Below are 26,799 nucleotides of genomic sequence, written 5' to 3'. Positions count from 1 at the left end.
TTTTAATTGTTTTGCTAAGCCAGCAGATGGTAAAATATTCTGCATGCACTATAGTATAATAATTTACTTTATTAACAAACTTGTAAGTGCAATATAGGAGATTAAAGTTGTCGGGGTTTCTCTGGTAAGCTGTTAGGTGGTTCTAGGTTGGTGATAACTTAATCACCTCCTAGGTCGGGGCCCTCCTATTTAGGGTGGGAGAGTTAAGATATCCCGTTGAGATCATTTTGGAATTTTGCACTGCTTCCTATAAGAGAGTCAAGGAATGTTTACAAGAAAATGGCTATTAGTGAACGCCTATAAACTTCCAGTTTTTTCTGTAAGTGAGATAGGTAAAAAAAAAAAGTGTGGTTAATTGCTGGCTGAGCAGCAGCACGGTAGAAGTGAGACCGTTTCAGTATTTATGTATTACTTACTGATGATCATAGTAACAGCGGCCTCACGTGCGATGTAATTGAAATCTTCAACTAAAAAGCATTTTAGTAGTTCTAAAAGAGCTGAAATTTCTTTTGAAATTAGGAAATGGTTAAATACTGAATAAAATCTTGACACTAATTAGCTCTTCTAAACACTAACGTTAACATGTTTAACTTTTCAAGCACATTATAAGACACATCTATTTATGTGACATTAGGAATTACTTTTCCTTTCCGGAAACGGTATTTCTATATTATGGTTCATAATCTAGAATGTAATAAAGAGATAGTGACACATGCGTGTTAGAGTATATAGTATTACAAATGGCGTTGTGAATTTTTGTCATAAACGAAAAATATATAAGGTTTCTCTGATAATTTTTACACCTATATAATATGGTTATATTTAGTGCGCTGGTTGCTGACGGCTAATAATACCGTGCTTCGAGATTGTGTTACAGCTCGGCTTGAAATCGCCTTTAAATCTGCATCGAGGAAAGGGGGCAGGGGTTGATCTTATCACAAGCTACAGACCAGCAAGGACCGCCCTACCTCTGTGTGAATGGTGTCCGAGAAGCGCATCGCTCAGCGTAGACGTGTTAGCGCTACTCCCGTATCCCTGGATAACCGGCCGGCCCGCTTCCCCTATCGACCTATTTTAATCTATATTTCCTCGGTATCTCTGCGTTGAAGATCCACGCGTGAGCTCGATATTCACTGCAACTCTAGGCACCTTTTAAAATCGCCCTGCATTTGCCTATGCACACACAGATTTGTGTATTAAGACTGAAATTAAAGCAAGTATTCGCTTTATTTCTGCTTATTTAATTTGGAGTTCCTACCGGTATCTCTTTCGACTAGCTTATTCTCGAGTTTCTATTCCAATAAGTTTCCGCCTGTATTTAACTCTCATCATGCTTCGCTTCAACCACAAAATTGTGCTTATCTCGTTATTAGAGAGATAGGTGTTTCTTTTACTGGCGCTGGCTGCATGCAACCAGTCGCGTCCAGTGAGACAAAGATTTTCGAGACGACGCTCGAGCATTTATCAAAAATATCGCTGGGTCATATCGCAAAACAAACTGATACTGTTAGCCTTCCTACGTTTGTCTTATCAGCAAGAGAGAATTTTAGCACACGCGGAGATAATTCTCGATTGTAACCCGATTTCTATATAAAAAAAACATTCCAATCATGAATGAGCATTTCTGTTTCGCTACATATGTTTATTTTCACCGAACCGTTACCGAGTGTGCATTCTTTACCTTTATTTATTTATTATTCTTTTGAAATAGAGGTAAATGAAACATGGTCAAGCGTCAAATAATAGTCATTGGTTGGCTACGTCAGTGGTTAGGGTAATTGGTTTTTATCACAGTGTTTGGCCTGATCCGACCCGATTTACTACTGAGCGCGCGCATCACATTTTAAATCTTGCCGCTCGATCCAGGTCGGTGCCAGTTAGCTGTGGTTCGATGGCGAGGGGGAAATTTTCTCAAGGCCGCCGGCTGTCCTATGGAAACTGGCCCAGATTTCCTTCGGCGCGGTACAGAGCGGTACCATCTGCTCATTCTGAGTATCACAATGTGAGACTAACGACTTGTTGACCGACAGTGACCTGGCGGCTATTCGTACAACTATTTACAAGGGGGTCTTGTGACTCCGATCGGGTAAGTTGCTTCGCCCCAACTGTTCGCTTTTGTCTGCCTCGCTTTGCTGCCGGAATTGTGCCTCTGTGTTTAGTAAGAAAAGCAAAAAAAAACTCAGATTGTGCGTGCTTCTGGCGTTGTTATTACAACCACTGCGAATAGATTCTGCCCGATCGCTGGTGATGAACTCGAATGATGGTCGTTCTGCCAAGAACAGGGCAATCGTGAGAAGAACGAAAACATGCGACGGCTGGTTTGTGTATAAGTTGGCTTTCGTGGCGTCGCTGGTGTCGCTGCTGTTGGTATCTTCTGCGCGGTTGTGTTTAGCTCCGCGAGTGTGTTTGTGTGTGAGGATACACCGAGCCTAGGGACTATGCCCCTTATATATATGTGGTAAAACTGTCGTGTATTCTCCTGCGCCATTTGCATTTTCAAGGCTTTGCAATAATTTCGCGCCTACCCCTGCTCGTCAATCCACCAATTCTGTAAGAGAATGTCTCACGCCGCCTTCTTTTAATATTACTGCGGGGTAACTATCCAGCTACTGTACTGTGTGCGCGAACGTACTGTGTGCGGGGGTATTCGTTCGCTCCCTCACCTTCGCGGCTTTCCCGCCGCCTCCGTCCAGCGCCACCGTCGATACCGCTACCATCATGTTGTCGCGCGCTATGACGTCACTGGCCGACGCCGCTGGCTCAGGACTGAGCGGCCGTAGCAGCCAACGCAGCGCTGCTGCCGCCGCTGCAGCTCAGCTGACTGCTAAAGCCACGGCGACAGCCAAAGCGACAGGGGCCGTAATAGGAACAACGACAAGAATTGTTGTTGCGGTAAACAGTAACAGGGGAACAGCTATCACTGGAATAACGACGTGTACCGCTGATTCTGTTCCAACGGCCGTCAGAACCTCTTCATTGGCGGCTTCCAGTACGTCGATACAAGCGGCAACACAGTCAGCCTTACAGTTACAAAAGACTGTGCCCCTGTTTTCTTTTAGTAAACTTGGAACCGCACAGCGATCCTCGCAAAAGGTCTGGCAGCAACAGCTATTTCAGCAACTTCATACGACTTCAACAAAGATGGAGGGTAATGTGATCAGATTTGAGGACACTAACAAGAATCTCCGTGTGATGGAGTACGCAGTCCGAGGTCCAATTGTGATCCGGGCAGGCGAAATCGAGCGTCAGCTCAAGGACAAGGTAAGCCAAGAAATCCGGAGCCGGTAAAGTAAAGATGATATACTAACAAAAAGACCGCCAGTAGTTTGAGCACTACCAAGCATTATAATGAAAATGGCAATGAATCTAAAGACCTATTTGTCGCTGCAGTAGTACGCACATTATTCACACCTTTGTAGGAGTGCGTGAAGGGTCACTGTCAATGGATTAACATAGAAGAAAATGGGGTCAACGTTTCATATTGTCCAAGCAACTAGCGTTTAACCATGCATAAGTCGACGCCTAAATTGTATGTGACAATAAAGACATAATAAAACGTGAGTTATATGGTGGCATTAGCACGGAAAAAGGCACTATCACGGACTGATGTGTGCGCCCGCGCGGTGACAAGCGACTGGCCCGACCAAGCCGAGTGTCCAAAAACAAGCAAACTGATAATAAAGAGCTTTGTCTTCGGCCGCAGATCGCGCGCGCGCGGATAAATGTCGCGATGTAAGCTACAGGAGGGCAGTTTGATGTCTAGACTCGCTAGTGTCTATAAACCCTTCTTTGTCTTCGCCGAGACGCTCGTCACTCGTCATTCGTATCGTGCTGGCAAGCCGAACTCATGGTATACATACAGCGCAAGTTCCTGAAACTGAAAAATATTCAACAGTTTATATGGTACTGCTGCTACCCTTTCCAAATAGGCGTCAGACGTTAGTCACCGAACAGTTCTCATTCGAAGCGGCCGTTGAGACAAACAGGTCTAAGAAAAGTTGGAGTATTGTGACTCGATTCAGTTGAACTGGCTTTGAAGCATTGTATTTACCCAGTCATAGACAGTAGAAAAGTACAGCATAGCGTTAGCTCTTTTGGTCGGCCGTTGTTCTTGTTTTGATATCTAGAAATTTACAGAAATGAGAAGTCAGATCCACTTATATAAGTTCCAATGTAGCTTTTGATAATTACCATTTACCTTGAAAATTCGCTGTGTATTGTATGGACTTAATGGGGACGTTTTCGAGCAGCTTTAAATTAACGTCAGGCTAAGTTAATTTTTTGTAAATTATACCTACTTTATGAAATATCTTTATGAAATATACAATACTGTATCAATACCTTTGGTAGTATTACTGTGCAACATAATTTTACTTAGTACGGTACTATAGCTGTACTCTCTGTCTGCGCCTTATTTGCATGCTAATACGTTTCATTTGATGCGCCCAATCTTGTTTTCTCAAAAAGGTTCCACTATATTAATACCAGTTGGTCGTTGAAAGGTATCTGCACGTAGAATATCCTCACATAGTCGCCATACAAGAGCTCCAGATACAGGGGAGCTAGTATCCTGTCGAGGCTTAGATTCTCCCATGTTTATTTTTGTGTAGTAACTGCGCTTCGATGAAAGAGCTCATCGTACGGCGTGACTTTGGCAACAACACTTCCATAGCAGGTTTTCCCACCTGACACTTCTGTTCGCCTCAGTAGAACAAGATGCGAAAAATCTTGCAGGACCTGTCATGATTTATTCGGAATACGAAGGATCGAACAGCGACCAGGCTTCGAATGACTGCCACTAAGTAGGCTGCCATATGACAGTCGTTGTTTTGCACTCTCACTTGCTGTTGTATTCGATTAAGAACAGGATGGGCTACTTCAGAAGCCATAAGCCTTGCACAGCTTTAAGCGTGTGTAAGTCCCTGTGTTGAACACAGTGAGTGGTGGGGTCAACGGTAGCCGTAGACGTGATTCACAAGGGGACTGAATTTAACACATTTATGGTAAAACTACATGCCTTGCAGTTTTCGAAGTACAACTCAATGGCTTTTCTTTTACTATTTAACAATGCATAAATGCACTATTCATTATTATTAAAATTTAGCGTTTTAGATTTAGACTGATATTTTTAGCTTTAAGCAGTAGCGTATATGAAACTTTTGGACAACATTGGTGGACAGGTCTAGTTAAACTATACAGCACTTGAAATTCGGTAGAAAGCTACCGAAAGTATGTCAGTTGTGATAGACGCTTGCGTTCCGTTCTAATTGAAAGTTGTATTAAAATATGTTACGAACCAAGGCTTAACGACATGAAGTTTAAGGTTTAGCGGGTGAGCTGTGGTCTGCATAACGAATTAATTATCAAGGTGTACTACCTTTGCATATTACAAATGTACCTTTAGTATCAGTAAATTATTGACATTAGTATTTGCTAACCTGCAGTCAATAATATATTTTAGGTCGTGCTATTAAAAAATTATCGAGTACAACCACCATCTTCCATGAAGGAGTCATTTTTTGCAGACTTTGAGTTACGTATATTCTTTTGATGCCCCGACAATGCCACCGAACAACTCTGGAAAATTCGCATATAAGTTTGCTTAAGCACAAAAAACTAATCAACCCCTTTATTTATTTTTAATATGTAATACTGCATAATGTACAGATGAGTTACAGATAAGGTCCTGCTTGTAATACCATACACTTAGCATGATAATATTTATTATTCCGTCATATCGTGAAAGCGTCGTTTATTTAGTTAGATCTAATTAACTCCCTTTTTATTCTGTGTTCCAGCCGGGGTCACTTCCATTTAAACAGGTGATACGTAGCAACATTGGAGACTGCCATGCAACGGGCCAAAAAGCGATCACTTTCATTCGACAAGTGAGGAACTAGCGTAGATATTATTATTATTAATATTATTAAATGAACGTTGATAATAGCACACGTGCAAGAATATGAAGTCCTGTCGACCATGTGATATAACAGCCTGTTCGTACCATTGGTATGAAAAGCTCAGTGTATTCTGTCCCGCACAGGGCTTCTTTACATTCTAAAGAAGAACCGTTTAGAGCCCCGCAATGAAGGTTAGGGGATCTAGCGTTTAAGGCCAAACACAGTAAATTAACTGACAAAAATACTATATTGACAAATACACTTTTTCGAGTAAAAACAAAAACTTAGAGATTATGTATGGCGTCAAGAGAGGACTGTTTTGTAGTACAAGGATGCTTTCGATTTCCAATTTAAATTTGAATTGAAGAGTACTGTGGTCAGGGTTATTTATATGCTATTAATGACTAAGCAGTCCTTCTCGAATATTAGAAGATGCTGAAAGTGCAACGGTTGTGCATTGCTTGAACGACAAATCAGAGCTGTGCAACTAAAATCATGCTAGCTAATAATAAAAGGATGCAATTTGATAATTGAATTAGCAGCAGGAAACTGAAGTGGTGAGTCGTTGCTATAGTACTTAATGGAAATAATTAAATAATAATAATCATAAATTCTGTTTATGCAAGTAGCAAGGATGACACAAGTAACTGCCACTACCTTGTCCTGGAGAATTTTCTGAAAAATACGCTTGCATCGTAGTAAGTCTAATAAATAAACTGCGGATTTGGCCAGAGTTGACAGGACTAGAACTTGATAGAAGAATGGTCAGTAAACATTTGCTTTGCTTTAATACACGCGTAGAGTGTATTAAAAAATAAGTAGTACGCATTGTTCCAATTCCCCGGAAATAGAGAAGTTCGATCGAAGTTTAAGTTCGATCTTGATGAACTCAGTTGATTTATTGCCCCGTAGGGCTGCACTTCCTGTCCGGCTTGTACATAGTCCAGCTATGCAATCAAAATGATCAAGCACACAAATTTGACTTGTAATACTTTTTGCACCATATGTTTCATTAGGTTCTTGCCACGTGCGTACTGCCAGATCAGTTTTTAAGCTCGGATACATTCCCGTCCGATGTGCGCAAGCGTGCCAGACTAATATTGGAGTCCTGTGGAGGCCAATCCGTTGGAGCATATAGTGACAGCGCGGGTGTTCCAATCATCAAACAGCACGTTGCGGAATTTATTTCAAATCGAGATGGAGTTGACACTCGACCTGAAAACATTGTGCTTCAGGGCGGAGCTAGCGAAGCAATCAGGGTATGTTTTCTACATATATGAGTCTGCGAAGACATGTACACACAGATTTTATAACGTAGCTAGGCTAAACCATATGAAGTGCTATACCATTGTATCTTGAGTAGAAGTTAAATTAAAGACATTTGTGCTTTGAAAAAGGCATGCGAGCTTTTCAATCTGTGATCTATTGCAATGGGGCGGGGTGATCTAATGGCACAGGACGGGCTTCCGCCAAATATCTAGCTGAGTCGACCACCGTATTGAACATATCTTTTTGTAATGCTTTTTTTTTTACGCTTTTCTTACTTTTTATACCGTTGTTGTCGTTGTTATTGTGTAACAGTCAGTCCTGTCATTGTTGAACGAGCCGATTAATGGGCAGCAGCCCGGAGTTATGATCCCTATTCCGCAGTATCCTCTATATACGGCGACCTTGGCAGAATATGATATGGGACAGATTCCGTACTATCTAGACGAGGACAATAATTGGGCTTTGAATATTAGCGAGTTGGAGCGCTCAATTAAGGACGCCAAAAGAAAGTGTATTTACCCTAGGGCCATCGTTATCATTAATCCCGGCAACCCTACTGGTAAGCAACTGCGACCGATTCTCTCATACATACATATATATTCATTTGCGAGAATGTGCATACACAGTATATTTACGTTCACAGACATACCACACCAAGATATGTTAAACAGCACGTTTTGCGGCCTAAACAGCAGCTGCAGTATTCATTGTTGCTAGGAGCGAATAATTTGTCATGCTCAAATATTAAATTAGGATATATATTAATTAGGATAAACGACGTAGGTAAATGTCAAATGTTGTTGTGGATGGCAAAAGTGATATTACTGTTTGTTCCATTATAGGATCGGTACTATCCGAAGCAAACATTAAGGAAATCATCAAATTTGCGCACAAATACAAGCTTGTGCTCTTAGCTGATGAAGTGTACCAGCACAATGTCTGGATTGGGAAGTTTTATTCGTTCCGGAAAGTGCATTACGAGATGGGAGCTCCTTTCAACAAATCTGAACTTGTGTCGTTCATGTCATGTTCAAAAGGGTTCATGGGAGAGTGAGTATACTTCACAAGGTTCACAAAACGCGAAAGATGTGGTCATAGAGACGTAGGGATTAGTACCTTTTTACCAAAAAGCAGATCATATAGCGCGAACTAATAATTCAAAATACTGGTTCAACCGAATAAGAAAACTGACGGTATAAAAAGAAAATGTTTTATAAACCCTTTTTCTATTATTAATCACATTCTGTCACACAAGAGGCTAATGCCTGATTCTATGTTGTATATATATATATATATATATAACAAAAAAAGTTTGTATGTGAAAAGGAATATCAAGGAAACAATTGAATTCAAGTCTGACTGCAAGACTATGCTATGTAGGTACATTATAGGTTTTCCTCTAAAGAGGAACGACAGTGATTCAAGCGTTTCGCTATCATATTAGTATCCGGTTGTATATTCGCTGTACAGGTGCGGTCTTCGTGGAGGTTATATGGAACTCGTGAATTTCGACCCTGAAGTAAAGAAAGTACTTTTGAAGTCAATTTCTGCCAAATTATGTTCGACAGTCTTGGGACAGGCTGCAATGGATTGTGTTGTCAAGCCACCAGTCCAGGGCGACCCGTCATATGAATTGTTTGTTAAAGAAAAGGAAGCTGTTCTTGAGCAGCTTCGCATCAAAGCAAAAATGGTGGCTAGTACATTCAATACATTTGAAGGCTTCAAATGTAATCCAGTTGCTGGGGCAATGTACGCTTTCCCCAGGCTCTCGCTTCCGCAGAGGGCCATTAAAAAGGCTGAATCTCTAAATCAGCAACCAGACTTTTTTTATGTTAAACAGTTACTGGAAGAGACCGGTATATGCGTTGTTCCTGGCTCCGGGTTCGGCCAGAAGCCCGGTACATTTCACTTTAGGTAAGCATTGAAAGGAGCAAGTAAAATTGGCCAAGATGCATTTTTTCTTTGTGTAGTGAAAGATGACATCTCCATCTCGCCTATCATCCAGTTATAATAACGCTTTTAAAAGACATTTTGATTTTAATTGTATCTATATATATATATATATATATATATATATATATATATATTTTTTTTTTATTATTTTTATGGCGTTTGAAGCAACTCACATTGACAGTATGACATTTTTAACCAAAAGGCCCCTTATATTTATTTTCATTTTCAGAACCACAATTCTTCCTCCAACGGATCAGTTAAAGGAGATGCTATACTTGTTCAGAAACTTCCACCAGAAGTTTATGAAAGAGTATAAATAAGTTGGTGTAATGGTGCCGACAAGCCAGTCACTAGACATTCCTTATAGTAAAAGAGCCAACCTAAAAATACTTTAAGCTTCGATATGTTAGCAGAAGCTGTTCCTAGGAGGAGATAAAGGGCTCCTATAAGAAATGGATTATACTCTACACACAGCCTATTAGGTCATTGAAGAAATGCAAAAGTCATGTTATCATGTTAGTCATCCATCTGGAGGGAACACCCCCGACGGTCCTTCTTTTTTGAGTGGATTTAAAGATGCACCTGCGGTCAATTAAGAACTTTTTGATAATTGAACAGCCATTGAACAAACAGTCTTTCAAAAATTAGAATACCTAACAAGCTCACTTTAAGGAACCAATCTGCCGATAATATTAAGGTAAAAGTATATTTTTTTTAGGTTATCACGAATAGAATAGGCGGCAAAACACTCTAAGCGTTTTTGGCAGGGGTTGTTTTGTTGAATGGTGTGTAGAACTAGGCCGGAAACTCCAAGCAACACGATTTTACCTACTATATGAACGATTTCAAGCTAAATTAACGGATCGAGCGTTAAAAATGTTAGATTTTGTTAGAGGTACCTTCCAAAGCAGGATTTTCCATTTCTAGCAATATTGCCAAGGCTTTTAATTAAAATCAATTTTTTATTTTACTAGTTTGCTGTTTGCAAATACTAAAGATACGCCTCAGAAATAATACTTATTATAGTCCTACTGTAAAACTATATCAGGAATGCCCAGTCCACAGCTAAAAGGTTCTGGCCGGTGCTAGCATTTCATAGAATAACGATATTGTTTTAGAGACTTGTTTTAAACAAAATAATCCTTTCAATCTATTTAACGAAGATGTCAGATGATGAAAGCCACTTCATATAGATTATTGCAAGCAAATACGGAATCTACATAATACTTTATGTGATTTTTCTAAGAAATAAACAGTAAATGGGCTGTTTTTTTAGACACCTTTTTCTTAAATGCGTTGAATGTGTGTATGCTTTAGTGGGCTTACGCTTTGAAAAAAGTTTATTGAAAAAATGATTTCCTTCATTCTCAGGTCTGTTATCAACGAAGTTTTCCTTATCAATCACAGTGAAATGTTCTTTACAAAGGTACATCAATAAACAGGTTTCTTTTCATTTAAACACTATCTGTTGATCTCGAGTGTGGTCGCTCATATATTTATAGTTATATAACGTAATCCGCCTAGGGACTCCTAAATATTCACCTCGATTTTGTTCGAATATGTCTTTAACATGTTGTTAGTAACCGTTATTATTATTATTATTGTTATTATTATAGCATCGACCCTCAATTCTATTCTTTTGGTTTCAAGCAATATTATCTGTGACTATACAAAAATTATAGGAGCAGGCAAAACGATAACAAATCAATACTGCACACACGTATATCGTGACAGATGCACCTAGAACGTAGTATAAAAGGTACAACTGCGACTCAACTAGCGCCACGCGATATGGTGTCGTTCTGTATAAACGTCAGCTGACATGATATATATATATCGATAGTGAAATTATAAAGATGGAATTTGCACATATGATGCTACAAAAGTACTGTGAATGAGTTTACTTAACTTATTTTTCTATATTTTAAATCGATAATAGTGATAACGTTTGACGGCGTTGTTGTCACAAAGCTAGAAATAATAAATTCATAACAGTGGTGTGGATGTTAGTTTAGCCAAGCCTGCTTGGTGTCTTCATTGACCAAATGACGAGGAATTATTTGGAATTGCCTTCCCATTGTATTGGTTTATTGTTACAACCTAGATACATGAAATCAAATGTTAGGCTCTGCCTTTTATTGCTTCGTTAGAAGCATTTTTTTGGATACTAATAAAACCCTCAAGCTCTGCCGTGGTTTTTGCATTTCGTACCTGCAGTCGTCTTTGATGAAATCCAATTAAACAGCTTTTCTTTTTTCTTTTGTAGTCTGAATATGAACACACAAATTGATCTCATATTAATTATCTATTTGTTAGAGAGATTTCCGCGAATTTTACGTTTAAAACCGCGTTATATACTAAATTAGCAGTTTTGTTGGCTCCCCGTGAACGACGTGGGGGTTCATTTAGGTCAAATATTTGCGTACAGCAACTACTGATAAACAAACGACAACCGCATTTTGCGAAGATCAAATTGAATATTGATAATCGTTGGTTTCAAATGTCTAGGTTAGCAAGATTGTAAATATCTTTATCAGAGTAAATATTTACAGTAGAACTTGGTTCAGCATTATTTTCACATGAATACGTCTATTAATAGAACAGGCGTTAACTATCAGCAGCGTGTTTATTTGCGTGTTGTGTTTCACTATCGACCAACCTGTTGTCTAATTTAATCAGAAGACTGGCCATGAGTTATGAGATTACTGTTGATAATGTTAATATCCTGCCCCAATGCAACACTTAGTCTGGTGTTTACAAGCAACGACTTAGACAGTACATCTTTCAGCGCGATATTTCATCTAGCATGTATTTCGAACATGCAAAGTTAAAAACATTTGTAAATATAAACGTATCCAACCTCCAACAGAAATGTCTCGTATGCTTAGTCAGCTTTTGAAAATAGTCTATACGTTGAAACAAGGTGGTGCTACCCTGCTTTACGACGAGATATATAATTACCATCAGCTATAGGCACAATCAACCTATAGTGATAAGTGTGAAGTTTTCTGTTGTTATTAGATTAATGTATGTATCAATGAAGTTCATGCCTTTCGTTCTGTTTAGAAGAAGTATCGATGTAATATCGACGAAATCATTTTGGTTCATTTATTCGTAAACTCTGCTCGAGGAAGGCAAATCTGGTATTAAAGTAAATAGCTGTGAATAAATATAATGTAAGCGCAGTCTCCTGGTGGATAAAAAAAACTGTGTTTAAATATGATGGAGTTCTAACCAATGTACATCGCCGTATAATAAGCTCAACCAATTAAAAGTACGTATATACTTACTGGAGCTGCTAGTGTCTAACAAAGTTACTGAGAGACCATTTTACTGATAATAAACTATAGCTTTCTTCGATATTTAAGCACCTTGACCTTATGTGCCATATACACACAGCGCCAGCAGAACCATCGATGACTCAGCAGTAATACTCTGTAAAAACTGATCGAAAGTACCAGCAAAAGAAACAGAAAAAAACCTTACATTTTCAACTTATTTCGTAAAAAACCTAGACAATGATATTTAAGGTCTCTGAACTCAGAACGATATATTTATAGGGAAGTTTTATTGACACTATTTGGCAGCTTTTCGAGTGAAGGTTTAAATTTTATACTACATTGATGTAATACAAAACGTTTTCCATATGCTTAATTTGATCGTAAATAACAGTATGCAAACATGAAAGAGATACTATAAACAACGAATTTTTTATTTATTGAATTTCATTTAATAATAGGTTATTAATAATAATAAATAATAGGTTACTCGTGGGTGACGGATTGGTAGAAATTCTGTGTGACCTTGACGAGACCGGCAACAATTCTGACATGATACATTTTTCTAGGGTTGGCGGACTGTTTCTAGCAAATCGATCGCAGTAGATCTCTAGCGCAAGGCCTAGGTATGTTTTGACACCTCTGTGCAACATAATTGTCTCTGGAATCTGACACTTTCATGTTTTCCAGAGGATGCAAGTGCAGCAAGGCATCACAGATAATCATCATCGCTGTAATTGATTTTGGAGATTATTCTGTCAGTGCTTGCTTTTACATAAAACAACCGAAGCTGTCAGAAAAGAAATATTATAAATAAAAAAAAAAATACTACTTATAATGTTTCGAGATATTTGACATAGTTTTTTAGAGTCATACATAAATAATCAGCTAATCGCCGTTGTTCTGCCCATTGTAATAGTGATCGATTTACTAAGAACTGACGTATGTATCTAGGAACCAATAAATCTCCTTTCGTCGTAATGGCTGAAATCCATCGCTTTCCATTTGCTATTACTATTTTCTATTAAAACTTGATTATTTGGCTTGTGTTGAAGACCCTGTAAACGCACAAAATCCTTCTCTCCTTTGATTAACAGCCTTATTTACTTAACGCGAAAACCAGCCAGATGCCTTTCTGTGTTTATGTGCAGGCTTAACCAAGCCCGAGCTTAAATTGGAGATCGCTTGTAGCATAAATTAACGAACTGTTGACAACCTCAGAGTTCCATTCACTATCCGTAGTAAGTAGCTGCACCAAAACACCTGAATTGAGAGCTTAGTATGCTCCTTTCGATCTTCCAGTTCTCTTCACTAGATATTTACAATGAACTCAGCGTTTTTGATTGGCACCGTGCATATTATTGTAGATAGCTAAATGAATGCTACTAATTTATGTGATGTATGAGTCTAAAAACGATATTATTTATTTTAAACAATTTTCGCTATTTAGTATTTTTACTTATTATTATAATTAGTGCTATTGTTATACCATTTTTACGGCTTATACCCAACAATTCTCATCTCGTGCTTACACAGTTGTTAGTAATTGCTGCTCCAAATACATCTCTTTTTTCTCTGACTGCTCGGTACATCAATGCCAACACCACTGGTGAAGATGGGATATTAAAACCAATTATAGTCAATAATACTTTTAATATATGAATTCTTTACATATAGTAAAAAATAAACAGCAGATTTGGTAACTTGCTTCATAACATATTGAGCTTAGCAATGGACTGCTTAAACGAGTGAATCAATCGTATAATGTCAGCGCGCCCGACACATGCTCTGAAACAAATTAAGGTTAAGACTTGACATTCCACGAGAGTACCTTTTTTATGTCCATTTGGTTTCATAATTAGTTCTGCTATGAGGTCTTATACGAGGAAACGAGTCAATTCGCTGGTAGTTTGCCAGGTAAGTCTATGTGTGACAAAGTTTGAATCAGAAAACTGTCTATTTTTCCAAATCTTTATAAGATGAATCATATTCTCTTGATCGTCTATTAATTAGGGATTGCGACGCAATTGTCGTTGATCGTTTACATTCAGATACGTTTAGTCAGTGATACATGCTTAGTAGAGAATTTTACATGCTATAATTCTCATCCGAGTAAGTCTGATAGTTTTGTTATCTATTATCAAACTTCAAATTCACTATCAAATTGTTATTGATCACCTTTATAAGGTGTACGGCTGCTGCAATTTCTGAAGTGAAGACCATTACGTAGAGACAGTATGGAGAGCATAATAAATATAGTCACGGTCCTGGGGAAGGTACATCGCAAACGCTTTACGGATCAGCGCGCCATTTCGTGTTTAGCAATTTCCATTACGCACCATGCAGTTATACCCTATCGATGTGATTGTTACACCCTCACTCAATGGAGTATCACTTTTGCTATAGTCCTTTGAACCTTCAACTTTTTATCATTTTTATCCGCTTCGTTAATTGTTGTTATATCTGCGTTCAAAAAGCCTGCAACCTATCAGAAACACTACGAACTATTCACAATAATATATGTGAACGTTCTTTAAAATTTACATAATTTAAAAATCATATAGTACATAAGAGTATCAACGTCTGAAACTGTAGTTGTGGTCGGAGTGCATGTTCCTTACCGTAGACCTAAGTCATCTTTCCCTAGGAAAGTATTGAGAGAATGTTATAGTGATAACTGAGGGTCAATCGTCAGTACAAGGAGGACTCCCATGGTTATTGGAGATCTTTTTTCCTTCCGAGGAGAGCTTGCTAGGTGGAATGTTTTGTAGTAATGACCTGCAAATAATGCCACATGGTGCACCTTCATCTAAAAAAGATGATATATGGAAGAGCGACAAAAAAGGCGTACAAGGGATCACCCAAAGTAATGCGGTCATAAAAAATTTTAAGCACAGTAAGAAATACAATGCAGTGGCTTTCAATAACACTGAATTCAGATTTTACTCTTATATATGAACATTGTTTGGGGTTAGATGGCTGACCAGGCAGTGAAAACGGGAAATGGCCGTGTCAAACTCGCTGGAATGGCTTTGGCTGGCCTAAATTGAATGAACGAAATAATATATAGCAGTACCTGTAAGACACTGATGTCAAGAAGTCTAAAAACAGTGCTTGATATTTTTTTACAGTGGCCTACTGTTCTGCTTCGGTTTTGTTCCTCTATCACTGCGTTGCTCTGTGCGCATTGTTTCGCCATCTGCGTTGATGAAAGAGGGCCTATGCCTTATTTTCTTTAAAGACAAAATCGTAAAAACAAACCCGATGTGACACTCATCGCTGACCTTCCAGATGCTGCGTTTTAACCCTCCACCTATTTTAGAATGATTAATGCGTTGTTTAGGTTTTGTAGAGAGCATGAACTTCTGACTTAATCTGCTTTCTGGTATATATGCTAAGCATACATTGCTCCGTACAAGGAACCCCCATGTAGTTCGCTTATCTTGCTGTTACATCGAGCGAACCTGACTGTCAGCGCCAGCTATTTGGCGTTCTGAATTATATGCTTAACAGATTGGTGCTTGGTATTTTAGAAGAGGCTAGTGAAGTACTAGTATTAATGAAGAAACGTCGAACAAACACTGGCCATTGTGTGACTGTTGTTACAAGCGAAAATGCCACCCTATGGATTGAACTATTCTACCAATCCGTATATGCCTTCGTTAAGAAAGAAGTACTTGCACGTGAAGGAAAGAAGTACGTGAACGTCAGTGGGATAATCAATGGTTACATTACCATTATTCTTATATTATATTTATTATAGCCATTATTATTATTATTATTATTATAGGCAGAGCTTATTAATGTTTGGGTTTAAGTGGTAGATAATCAATGTCACTTTTTATAGAGCTGATTATAAGTGAGCCAATATAGTTCTTGTCCTTTCTGCTATTCCTCTTCGGTGTATCGTTTCAAGTAGTTCATATCGAAAAGTATAATACACTTTGATGTAATACCGTCTTGCACTCTGAAACATCTGGTAAAGGTAATGCCTGTGAATTAATAGCAATAAGTCAATATTTACCTGCCCATCCGATGCTAAACAGAGGTAGTAGTGCAACTAAAACCAGACCCGCGAACGGCATGAGAAAAAACATAGGTAGGCGATAATTTTGTTTACACAAAGAGTCCGTATAATAATTGTGAAAAGACAAGAGATAATTATATTTTCGAATCGAGTCGATCGTTTGTGCTGGTTACGGCTCACGTACTTCTATTGCTGCGAGACTGTTCGTCATTGGGCGTTTGGAGCGGTCTAATCCATAAACAACAGTGCAGTTTGTTTAATGGATTATTTACAGAGATTGCTCTTATCAACCACCTGAGAGGTTTTTGAAGTCTCCTGTTTTGCGCATAGTTCCATAATTGAAGAATTAAGGGAATAAAATAACCTATGTTTGCTTTTATCCAATGGATGATGCTTTCGATTTAGAAATGATAGATAATTTTAGCTAACTAATCCCGTTCTGTTAACCGGACCATTGAACATCAGTTAATTGCTGTGAACCAATATGCAGAAAACGCACCTTTCAAGTACAAACTTGAAACCACTAAAGAAAAAATGCTTGATCTATGAACCTATTCTTGTATTATATCGTATTAGGTTCGAATATTACGAGTATTAATTATCGCATTTGTTAGTCGAAGAGTAGGAAAAAAAAACCAAGTAAAATTAAACTTTTTAAGAATAGAGTGTTTCGATGTTCACGTTTCTGCCGGTCAACTCTTGTTATTTCCGTTTTTTTATTGACTTGTCGCAGTAGAGGAAAGTTTTGGCATCTGAGAACCCCAGGTGATCTACGGACTGTCTTGGGGCAAGGATGTCACAATCAACTTTTAGTCAAGCACATGGCCTCTGACTGTGACGGTGTTCCAAAATGCTTTTATGCATTTGCAAACACACCCAATCGTGTGCCTTTATTCAAATACCATTTCTGCTGCCATGGATCATTCTCGCTACACTTATTTTAGGGTCAGAAGCTTTGCCTTCATCGCAGAAGTCCGAGTCTGTTCATTGATTAGCTTCACCGCCGATATTAATTCGACGTTCGAAATATTCAAACCGTCATTGCGCTCTGATAGCTTAAACGGGGCACGATTAAAGTCGGAAATGGCGAGTCCATGTGCATGGAGAAAATTCGTTGGTAGTAAAAACTAGGATGCCAGCTAGTTCGGCTTTGTGAATTTTCATTCGTATGCTCGGGTTCACCTGTTTTTATAATAACGCATTTTTTGTAGCATGTCATGTATAGTAATACCCGTTGAGAAGTTCACCTACAGTAAATTGTTTTTCAACTATGACAGATGGTTTTACACTATGGTAGATTTTGTTAGAGCAGGGAAATTGGTAGAGATCCGGGTAGGCAATTTATTTTGCGACTCTAGTACCGCGCATCAGGTGGGCGCAATATAAGATAGCTCGCGAACTTGCTTTGCCTGATTACTTATCTATTGCTCTCCGCGTGTAGGTGTAAAGCAGAATGAGGGATTAGTTATTTGACGTAAGCGTTAGCGCCTTAGATCTTTTAATTATTAACTGCCAAATCCGGATAATGAATATTAAACTTTGTTTGCTGAGCTGAACTGAACGTTTTTTCGCAAGACGGTCGTACGACAAATTCACCAAAACATTAACATTACATTAAATACTCTTTTGTTGATAGATTTACCAAGTCAAACATACACTTAAGCCTGTTATTTTTTAATTATGCGCCCCTTACAGGGCCACTAGCAAAAAAACTATACGTTTCCCATCGGCCCATGATTCACTATAAATGTTAATGTCCAAAAGGTTCTAAGATTTACCATAACATTAAAATATCATAGAACAATATGTCGTAGATTAACACTCCTATTTCTTTGCCACTAAACATTTTTCTGCGAGGACGCATTTTTATTTGAGGTCATTATTTTTACTTACGAGCAATTTTAACTCAAGGTCTGTTGCCGTAGAGTTGTCTCAAGGTCGCAGAGTTTTTCTGGGCGTGTCCAAATTCGTAATAGCATATCTTATGCACAGCTGCCAGACATATGGGTAGTTTGTTGTTTCTTGTTAGCTACTCTCTTTCTATAATACCCATTGTTATAGCAACGAGACGCTAGTTTGCAAAGTGTGTAACTGTAATATCGCTTCATTTTATTGTAATTAGTGGATGATTTCTCTGCGCCTAGAAGGGCATATTGATAGGATTAAGGGATTTCGAGTCGGTTATCAAGACACGTGTAATTCCTGTAGCATAGCAAATGAGCCCTATAGTCGGCAAGCCTGTAATAACAGAATTTCTGGGACTTCACAAAGCGAAACAGCTGCAATTGCTCAACGATTAAAAAACTCTTTTTTTTTTTATTTACATAGATTTTAATAGTTTTAATTCAGCGAGCTTTAGTATGAACGAGATGATTTAAGAAATGTGCAAAGCTGTATAAAGATAGTATAAGAACACCGTAGTGCGTAAGCATTTTTACGCATCGTTCTGCCATGAGCTTCTTTTACTACCAATTTATTTATTTCATCAACTCTTCCTTATCTGCTTGCCATGACGTGACGTAATGCTGAGTTGAATAAGAACAGCATTGTTTGTTACTTTCAATGTAGTCTTTTCACGCTGTTATAAAATAAATGTTTCGATTGAAATGGTTTGAATAACCTGAAGTTAGCAAAATTAGTTAGTTCAAATTTACAGTTTGTAAATTTGAAGATATAATTATGTGCATGCATATCAATCACCGTAATATTATACCAATGACGGCATACGTATTTGTAGTATCGATATTGAAATTATGCCTGAACGATTTAATAATATTTACGGTTTATAGATAATTTAAATACACATCGTTAGGGTCTTATAGTTTCTATAGATTGAATAGCGCAGCACACTTCACTACGATAAGCGCGTTGTAGAAGTCTTACCTTTATATGGCGTAATAGTAAAAACGATCTTTTTTTACTGCTTTATGATAATCTCAACGTGAAATTTCGTTAAACTGTGCAGATCATAATCTGCACAGCTGACATACTGTGCGGACGAATATAGGTTACACCGTGTAAACAACCCTGACGGGTTAAATCTGATACAGTTTCTGCATGGAAACCAATATGGATGCTGCTATGGGCCTGGCAGATGACCGTACAGTGTTTTATCCATGTTTCAGTAGATAGAACTATTACAATAATTAATTAGGCAGCCTATGTCCTGTAAGGGGGTAGTTCACTTGTGATACGGATGTGTTTACCGTTAGTCACTTGTCCTTCTTTGGTCCTTATAGCCCAAGTTGATCCTTCCTGTTAATAGGTAACCAGTTTACTGTCCTATACACACCATAGATTATCTTGCAAAAAGGACAGAACTGTCCTGTAAACTGCTGTTTTTGTTATTTGCTAAGAGGCATAACATAACCTTCAGCATATTGTCCATACAACGGGTAATAAAAAACGTTCTATTTATTTGCCTAATTTATGCGCTGCCTATGGAATCCGAAGTGGGACGGCGATCATTCGCGAGGGTTATAAAACTGCGCTCCTTGTCGGGAATTGGACGCCTATTCACAAACTGGCATTTTCTTGGGTACGAGGCGCCGAGCTTTTGGGCAGGTCGGTAGGCATTCCAGCTACAGAAATTTGCCAGTTTTGCTCATATTGTCGCTTCTGGTCCCATTGTCCGCCTCATTGATTTTCATATGGACCACGAATTCGGCTAGATTCATTACTCCGATTGTCTCGATGGAAGTGGGGACCCAAAGCCTTCTTTTAAGACCAGGGCTATAGAAAATCCGATTTCGTGCTCACGCCCGGCGCCGGATGTTTTAGCTACGCTATCACAAGCTCCTCTGGTAAGTACATGTCTGCACCCAGAAACGTTGTTAGGTTTTATTAATTCTTGGTAACTTTTCCAAAAAAATTGATCTAGATGTTCTGTTTCATATTGCTGCTCATCTTCAGGCGTATATCGTCAAAGAACAAAGCTAACAAAAAAAGTGCATACACACATACAACAAAGGCCGTCATAATTTCGAAAGTGTTTATATAAATGTAATCTTTAAAATTATATTATTTTTTTTTTTAAATTGTTACAACTAAAATTATATCATGATGCACCCATCACCAAGAAGGAAAGGAGAACATTGAATTTTGTTCACTTGAAATTGTCTTTCGCATATCTATATATATAGCATAGCATGATCATGACACAATACGACTGTCCATGGTTAGCTTATTGAAACAGCAGACGTTCCGAGAATTGTGTGATTTGCATACACCATAGAGCACGGCACCTGGAGATATTTATACAGCACAGTAGGTTGTGCTGTAGGCGGTGTAATTATATGTGACATGTAGATTTAGCAGTGGACGCTATATGGTTGTGCATTGTTCACCTAAAATGTATTAATTCTTTAGTTTGTGATATTTTGTTTGCATCAGTTAGACAAAAAAGATACGTGTTCTCAAATCTGATAAGCAATACGTTTGTTAAACATAGAGAAAAAATCGAATGAAATGAGCTCGTGCGAAATTAGCGCAACGACAGCGGGCGATGGCGCATCCAATCAAGACAGATATATGCCTTAACATCTATGCTTTTTCGTCATTTACATATATCGGTGGCTGTGTTAGTGAATAATGCTTGATTTTCAGATACTCTATGTGATGGAGTTTAAGCGAAGTCTTGGTAGCTCGCACCAGTAGACAGCTGATAGGGATACACCTCTGAAGTTCAACATGTCGTGGTCGGAGTTTCTTCCTATGTAAAAATCTATTTTTGCCTATAATAGATGGCACCTTCGAATCAAGCTTCAAGGCTTCCATGCATCGGTGTTTGTCGTACCCGCTGGGTTGAGACGCCCATAGGAATTCTAAAGGTTATTGGGTGCAGTCGGGGACTTCATTCTATTAGCCAGGATGAAATTACCGACTCTAGGAATCCTGACTCCAGGTCAGCTCTTAGCACAGTGTCCACTCGACCTGATTACGTTTCTAGTTTGTCAGGGCAGGTTTTTTTTGATATATATATATATTTAGAATTTCCAGTTCTGCCGGTTGTAGCCATAGCATGTAAATATTGCTGTCCTCTACGCTCATATGAGGGCTGCGTGTATACAAAGTGAATGATTGTATACTTACAACAGCCAAAGCTGGATAGCGTAATTTACAAATTGACGAGTATTATGGTTATTAGTTAGTTTTAGCAATGCTTTAATAACCTCTGTTCTGAATTTAAGATAAGCATATACCAAATACGTATGTTTTTCTGTGTTAGCATTCTAGTGGCAATCGTTGGAGGTGAGCTAAGCGACAAGTTGGATCTACCAAAAGCTATACGAGACTGTGTTGACTGGCTGCAGACTTATTTTGAACATCCAAAAAAAATAAGCCAGGCACTTTTGCCTGAGCTTTGTCCGAACAGCTGTTCAACATATGGCCCGTTCACAAAAAAGGTCCTAGGCTTGATTTATACCAAACGAGAGCATACAAAGTTTCGCACCAGTCTATTTTTTTTTTTACACTTTTATCGCTCCATTATAACAAAATAGCTATAATTTAGTAAATTCGCCATGGGTTCTGATGAAACGTCCCCGAGTACTCCTTAACCTTGGCACCGCACGTTTCTTTGCTCAGTTGATCTCAAAGAGATCTAAGTAAAAACAGGGAATTTTGATTTGATTTAATTTAATAAGATATATAAATTCAGCTTCATTAAACGCTGTACCCTGTAATCATATAAAGTGTTAACGTAAAAGCTGCATGTAAATTAGGGCAAAGAATAAAGACTAACAAAAAAATCATACATACTATGAAGGCCCTGTTCATCGAAGAACCCTTTTTCGCCTCTTAGGTTTTCCATTTTTCATCCAAACGACAGCTATTACTGGCAAATCTAAATTACTAAATAAAAAAAGGTGTCAGAGTATTCAGTGAAGTTTCTTAATAATAATCATTATTGTGACGGAACGAAAATTTTTCAGGTATGGATGACACTGCAAAGTAAAGTTACCTTTGGCAGAACCATTAGTTATGCTGAACTCGGTGATCTTTCCGGAAATTCTCGAGCAGCAAGAGCGGTTGGTGAGTTTATTCGGATACTTAGACCGGCACGGGTGTAAGTTATAATTATATTGCCGGAATTATATTTATCACCTCAGTTGAGTTAATGCATCATATCTAGAACAATGAGTCTCATTTCATAAATAATTTTCCCATCTTCTTTCGAGGAGCCTGCCGTGTGTAGCTATTGCTCCGTCTGATACGTAGTAGCATTGAAACGTAAGCTATCGTTGCCAGCGTTAAAAATTCATTTATACAGCTGAATACACAAATTACATGATCAAGTATTACTGCAAAAAAGCACTACAGGCTGGCATGTTTCTAGTTCTTAATAAGATAGCATAGCTAGTCGCTAGAGAATCAGTCTAACTTACTTAAGTATGCAAAACTATATGGGAGCGTATTTACACAATCAATTTCCCGTTGCGACATTAGATGGAATGAAGGCTAGATACTTCAGTAGACTTTATTTTCATCCAACTTCTTCTAGTTTTAGAAGGAGTCAAAGCTGATATTGCAAAAGCGACCTTCACATTTCCCGGTATACTTTTTATGTTTATGCATTTAAACAGACTGTTTTAGGAACAAAGAACATAATCGAATGTTATATTTGAGGAGGCGCCTAAATTTCTCATTGAATGGCCTCGATGTACAGCAACCCCAGTCGACGGAGATGATTCAAAAGTAAGGCGCATTGTTCTGCGTCGTACCAGAAAGCGTGACCGGTAATAAGTGCACTCTGGCAACTCTTGAGTATTATCGATTGGGTACATACGTAGCAGTAGGTGCCCTCCTTGATGGCGTACAGAGGCATTTTGAAGTGAAGTCAGTGGCTTGTTATGCTAACAAGTGCGTCTTCATTTTGTGTACTTAGTTCTGATATGTTCAGTTAAAGACAGACGAGTTGGTTTACGTTGTGTGGTATTGAGTGTCTATGATGTAATTCCTGTTCTTTGAAACTTTGATATCAAAATCTCTCAGTCTTGTTTCTATCGTCGATTCAGCTTTTGATAATTGTGCTTTGAGTTAGAGAAATGGCTTCTTCTGCAATTTCTAATAGCGTTGTTTTACTGAGTCTTTACTCCTACATAGTTTTCCATGGCGTCTCAGTAGTAGAAATTTGAACGACACGAAACGTTTTAGCCCGAAGAAACTATGTCTACAAAATTTTCATGACGAACTGTTAGCAGGTACGTTGAGATAAATGGTGAAAGGAAAAAAAAATATGAATTTAGGCCGTGGCAAATAGAGTCGCAAAAGACTAGTTGTTTGGGGCTGTTGTGGTGCTGAGATGGTGGCAACACATTTTTTTTGTATTTCATAGGAACGAACTCAGCTTGTCAGCTTTATATAATACATGCACATAAAATAGCTTGCCCTCGATTAGTAGTTCATTCCAACTGAGTCAAGTTCGGCATAAGCACTTAATGCTATTTAGTTGTACCGACGGGTACTTCTTTGCATTTTCTGAAAGCAGTCAACTTTATAACTCGATTAAAAAATTTGCATTATTATCTTTCATTTTAGGAAACGCAATGGGCCGTAACCCCTTCCCGCTTGTAGTCCCCTGCCATCGAGTAGTCAAAAGTGGAGGACAAACCGGCGCATACTGCAGGGGTAAACGGGACCACGTCAAAAAGTGGCTTCTAGCCTATGAGAAAAAAGCCTCTGGTCCAGCTTAAAACACCGAAGTAATCTATTATTGATCTGTCAGCCACTTATGTTATATTTTAATTATATGTTTTTGGAAAATGTAAGCATGTAGCAATATTTTATTATTACAATCACAAAATACACTATATCTATTTGTACCGTGGTTATTATGTAATTAATTATTATGTAATATTATTATGTAATAATAGTATGTATTATCAGGATGAGACGGTTCTGATTTTAATAGAAAAATGAAGGGTACGAAAGAATCAGCGTGCGACTTCACCATTACGATTTATATTGTCATCATCATTACCACCGTAATCGTAACCAGCTTGATGAGGCTCCTATCAATAGTCAGTGCCTTTTTTCAACTTTGCTGTGAAGACCGCTCCTTCCCATTTCCCAACAATTAAGTCCTTCAACCCAGCCCAAACACTTGTTACCCCATTTGATGTCGATCGTCTGATTACTTACCTACCTGTTCGTCGCTATTAATTTGCGCATTTGTGAAGTCGACGATGGCCGATACGAAGTCAGCATTGAGCTGATACGGAGAAACGACCGCAGTCGCACACAAACAGGCAAAAAGGAAAAGACAAAGCGTTGTTCCGCGCGGCGAACTAGCTCGTGAAGCGAGCAAAAACAAATGGTTCAGACTTGCGGACAGTCGAACAGCTAAGCGTCAAGAATGTCCAATTGTTGCAGTTCTTGTTCGGTATTGAGCGTACCGTCTCACTTTTGCACACTGTCTACTGCTTTGTACGTTGATTGACGCGTTGACTTGGCCGTGCAGCACTCGAACTCGCTTCCACAGCCCGAGACCCGCATAGCGCAACAGGTCTTGGCTGTTTCATATAGTTCTGCGGTATAGCAGAAGCTATGAACTAGCAAACGCACTAATGCGAATCACGAATGGTGACTCTAAGAAAATGTGTTAAGCTGACAATCTATCGACGTACTGTTGCGCCTCTTTGCGCCTTTGGTGACGGTAATGACAAAGCGTATGTTGTTTATAATCAAAATGATGATGTCGTCATAGCACCGTGTCGCAACAGCCAAGAAGGGAACATACATGGGCTGGGTTAATTATTACCTATGAATGAATGCGGCAGTTTTTCGCTTATGACGAATTAGTACGTTGGGCGAGTAAAGTGAGAACAGGAAGTCAACAAGGAGGATGGTCGTGGCCGATATATGTACGTAAGTGAAGTTTTTAACGGTAGAATCATGTTCGCATATACGCTCGCTAATTTGTTTACTATCGAGGGACATTGCGGTCCTTTACACCCGACTAAACTTCAACGCAAGTTTGCATACACGTAGTGAACGCTTCTAAGGAGCTCTTAATGTATCAAATTGTCTTCTTGGAAAAAAGTCATTGCGCTATGATACTACGCTCGTGGTAGGCTACTATGAACCGCCTTCAAGTACTTCCTAATTATTAAGAAAAATAAAACCGGATCTTTTTTTAGAAGCTGATCAGGCCTAGTTACTTCGAAGCTTATTTTAAATGGTAATATTTCTAACGTTGCTTGCTAATCCGCTATATAGGCATAGTTTCGCTAGCATCCTTATTGGATATCATTTCATGAATGGAAGTAATTGGATTTGAGCAAGGCTAGCAAACTCGTAAAGGCTAGTAAAGGAAAATAAGTTATCTGAGCAACTGCAATTTTTTATCTTGTTTTTTTTTAGAATTGCTTTTATTATAGTTGAATGACGTTTAGTTATGGCGACGAACGAAATGATGGACATACGCAATTTGTTCTGTTTTTTGTTTTGTTATTCCTTTTTAACTTTCCTCTTATGGGTCGACCTAAAAGCTACGTAGAATTCAATATAGCCCTCGTTATGCTCATTCATAACTAGATTGTGATAGATAACCAAGCAAAAAAGGAAATTATGGATTTGAGCTTTGGTAAATAGAGTCACGGGTCCATTAGTGACGGCGTCAGAAGCATTGCACATACTAGATATATTGGTATTGTTAAATTATGGGACTATCGTCTTAATAACGTGGCGCACGTATGTTGGTATCAATTCCAACACTTAGAGATCGCTGGTTATGTCACGCCCATCTTAATATTAAGATGCCCAGCTATCGCTCTGTGTTGTGGAGATGGGCTCAGGCAACACGGTCGATTAACGATCAGACAATCTCTATCTTTCAAGTACGTACACGACGTTCTTAACAGTATTCTTTTTGGGTTCATCTAGGTTCACCAGAAATATCGTATTGTAATATCATATATCGAAATATCGTAAAATTTTGAGTATCGAGGAGTTCTCCTGACATATCTGAAAGCTATCGTTAGAGCCGGCCTAACATGATCAGCCTATCCATATTGTACTATGTTTGTTTTAGGGTAAATTAGCGATACATTGCAACCCTTTGCTTCTTATGGCCTCCTGCGTCGAGAAGTTGAAAGCGAAATATAGTCCAACGTATACTGCTGACATTAACGTAACCACCTGAAACTATCACCAATACATTAAGATAATATGCTATTAGTCGGTTGACGGCTTACATATACTAGAATGATATCAAGTGGGATAACGTACGCCTATTTGCTGTTGTCGACCGCCGTAACAGACTGCGATACAGCGCTTTATCTAGGAATAAATTCAATATTGATAGTACCTTTCTTACTAAATGTTATTTAGAGATGCAAAACCACGATCGATAAGATTCGCTATATATATA

The 26,799-nt window shown here is 38.5% G+C and overlaps 2 protein-coding genes and 3 long non-coding RNA genes across 11 annotated transcripts in view; 2 read left to right on the top strand and 3 right to left on the bottom strand.

The window, feature by feature from the left end:
- Window positions 1–39: 39 nt before the first annotated feature.
- On the bottom strand, window positions 40–4,937 carry LOC147758519 (uncharacterized). Of its 2 annotated transcripts, none has more exons than XR_015319822.1 (3): window positions 4,486–4,937; window positions 417–3,877; window positions 40–247 (listed from the first exon to the last, which is right to left on the bottom strand). It is a non-coding gene; the product is annotated as an uncharacterized LOC147758519 (long non-coding RNA). The 2 variants fall into 2 exon arrangements; XR_015319823.1 differs by having other exon boundaries at window positions 107–247; window positions 969–3,877; window positions 4,486–4,934.
- Window positions 2,719–11,332, top strand: LOC111254492 (alanine aminotransferase 1). The gene is made up of 7 exons (XM_022815389.2): window positions 2,719–3,261; window positions 5,799–5,888; window positions 6,917–7,159; window positions 7,482–7,728; window positions 8,012–8,219; window positions 8,640–9,083; window positions 9,352–11,332. The coding sequence occupies exons 1-7, from the start codon at window positions 2,719–2,721 to the stop codon at window positions 9,440–9,442; spliced, it is 1,866 nt and encodes a 621-aa protein (XP_022671124.1). The 3' UTR covers window positions 9,443–11,332.
- A 1,559-nt stretch (window positions 11,333–12,891) lies between these two features.
- LOC147758518 (uncharacterized) lies at window positions 12,892–19,449 on the bottom strand. Of its 2 annotated transcripts, none has more exons than XR_015319820.1 (3): window positions 19,311–19,449; window positions 15,477–15,633; window positions 12,892–15,178 (listed from the first exon to the last, which is right to left on the bottom strand). It is a non-coding gene; the product is annotated as an uncharacterized LOC147758518 (long non-coding RNA). The 2 variants fall into 2 exon arrangements; XR_015319821.1 differs by lacking the exon at window positions 19,311–19,449 and adding an exon at window positions 16,425–16,751.
- Window positions 19,450–20,589: 1,140 nt separating this feature from the next.
- agt (O-6-alkylguanine-DNA alkyltransferase) lies at window positions 20,590–25,574 on the top strand. 5 transcript variants are annotated; one of them, XM_022788364.2, is made up of 5 exons: window positions 20,590–20,693; window positions 21,033–21,330; window positions 21,655–21,832; window positions 22,361–22,460; window positions 23,967–25,574. In XM_022788364.2, exons 2-5 carry the CDS (start codon window positions 21,170–21,172, stop codon window positions 24,119–24,121), a joined length of 594 nt encoding a protein of 197 aa, XP_022644099.1. In that variant the 5' UTR covers window positions 20,590–20,693; window positions 21,033–21,169; the 3' UTR covers window positions 24,122–25,574. The 5 variants fall into 5 exon arrangements, with proteins under 5 accessions (XP_022644099.1, XP_086834555.1, XP_022644098.1 ...); XM_086978429.1 differs by having other exon boundaries at window positions 20,600–20,693; window positions 21,012–21,330; XM_022788363.2 differs by having other exon boundaries at window positions 20,622–20,780.
- Window positions 25,575–25,767: 193 nt separating this feature from the next.
- Window positions 25,768–26,799, bottom strand: part of LOC147758516 (uncharacterized) — a 15,895-nt gene continuing 14,863 nt past the window's right edge. The window contains exon 2 of the long non-coding RNA XR_015319816.1: window positions 25,768–26,573. This is a non-coding gene — a long non-coding RNA (uncharacterized LOC147758516). The remainder of the gene's footprint in view (window positions 26,574–26,799) is intronic.

This window comes from Varroa destructor, unplaced genomic scaffold, assembly GCF_002443255.2.
Source record: "Varroa destructor unplaced genomic scaffold, Vdes_3.0 BEIS01000001.1, whole genome shotgun sequence".
NCBI lineage: Eukaryota > Metazoa > Arthropoda > Arachnida > Mesostigmata > Varroidae > Varroa > Varroa destructor.
Note: the sequence above shows the minus strand (reverse complement) of the source record. Positions and strands in the feature narration are given on the sequence as shown.

Excerpts from the sequence above, each read along its gene's own strand:
- LOC111254492 (XM_022815389.2), top strand. The coding sequence starts at position 2,719 with ATGTTGTCGCGCGCTATGACGTCACTGGCCGACGCCGCTGGCTCAGGA. Across the intron at positions 3,262-5,798 it reads AGCGTCAGCTCAAGGACAAG|CCGGGGTCACTTCCATTTAA; the intron begins GTAAGCCAAGAA and ends TCTGTGTTCCAG. Across the intron at positions 7,160-7,481 it reads GAGCTAGCGAAGCAATCAGG|TCAGTCCTGTCATTGTTGAA; the intron begins GTATGTTTTCTA and ends ATTGTGTAACAG.
- agt (XM_022788364.2), top strand. The coding sequence starts at position 21,170 with ATGGCACCTTCGAATCAAGCTTCAAGGCTTCCATGCATCGGTGTTTGT. Across the intron at positions 21,331-21,654 it reads TCTAGGAATCCTGACTCCAG|CATTCTAGTGGCAATCGTTG; the intron begins GTCAGCTCTTAG and ends TTTCTGTGTTAG. Across the intron at positions 21,833-22,360 it reads ATGGCCCGTTCACAAAAAAG|GTATGGATGACACTGCAAAG; the intron begins GTCCTAGGCTTG and ends AAAATTTTTCAG.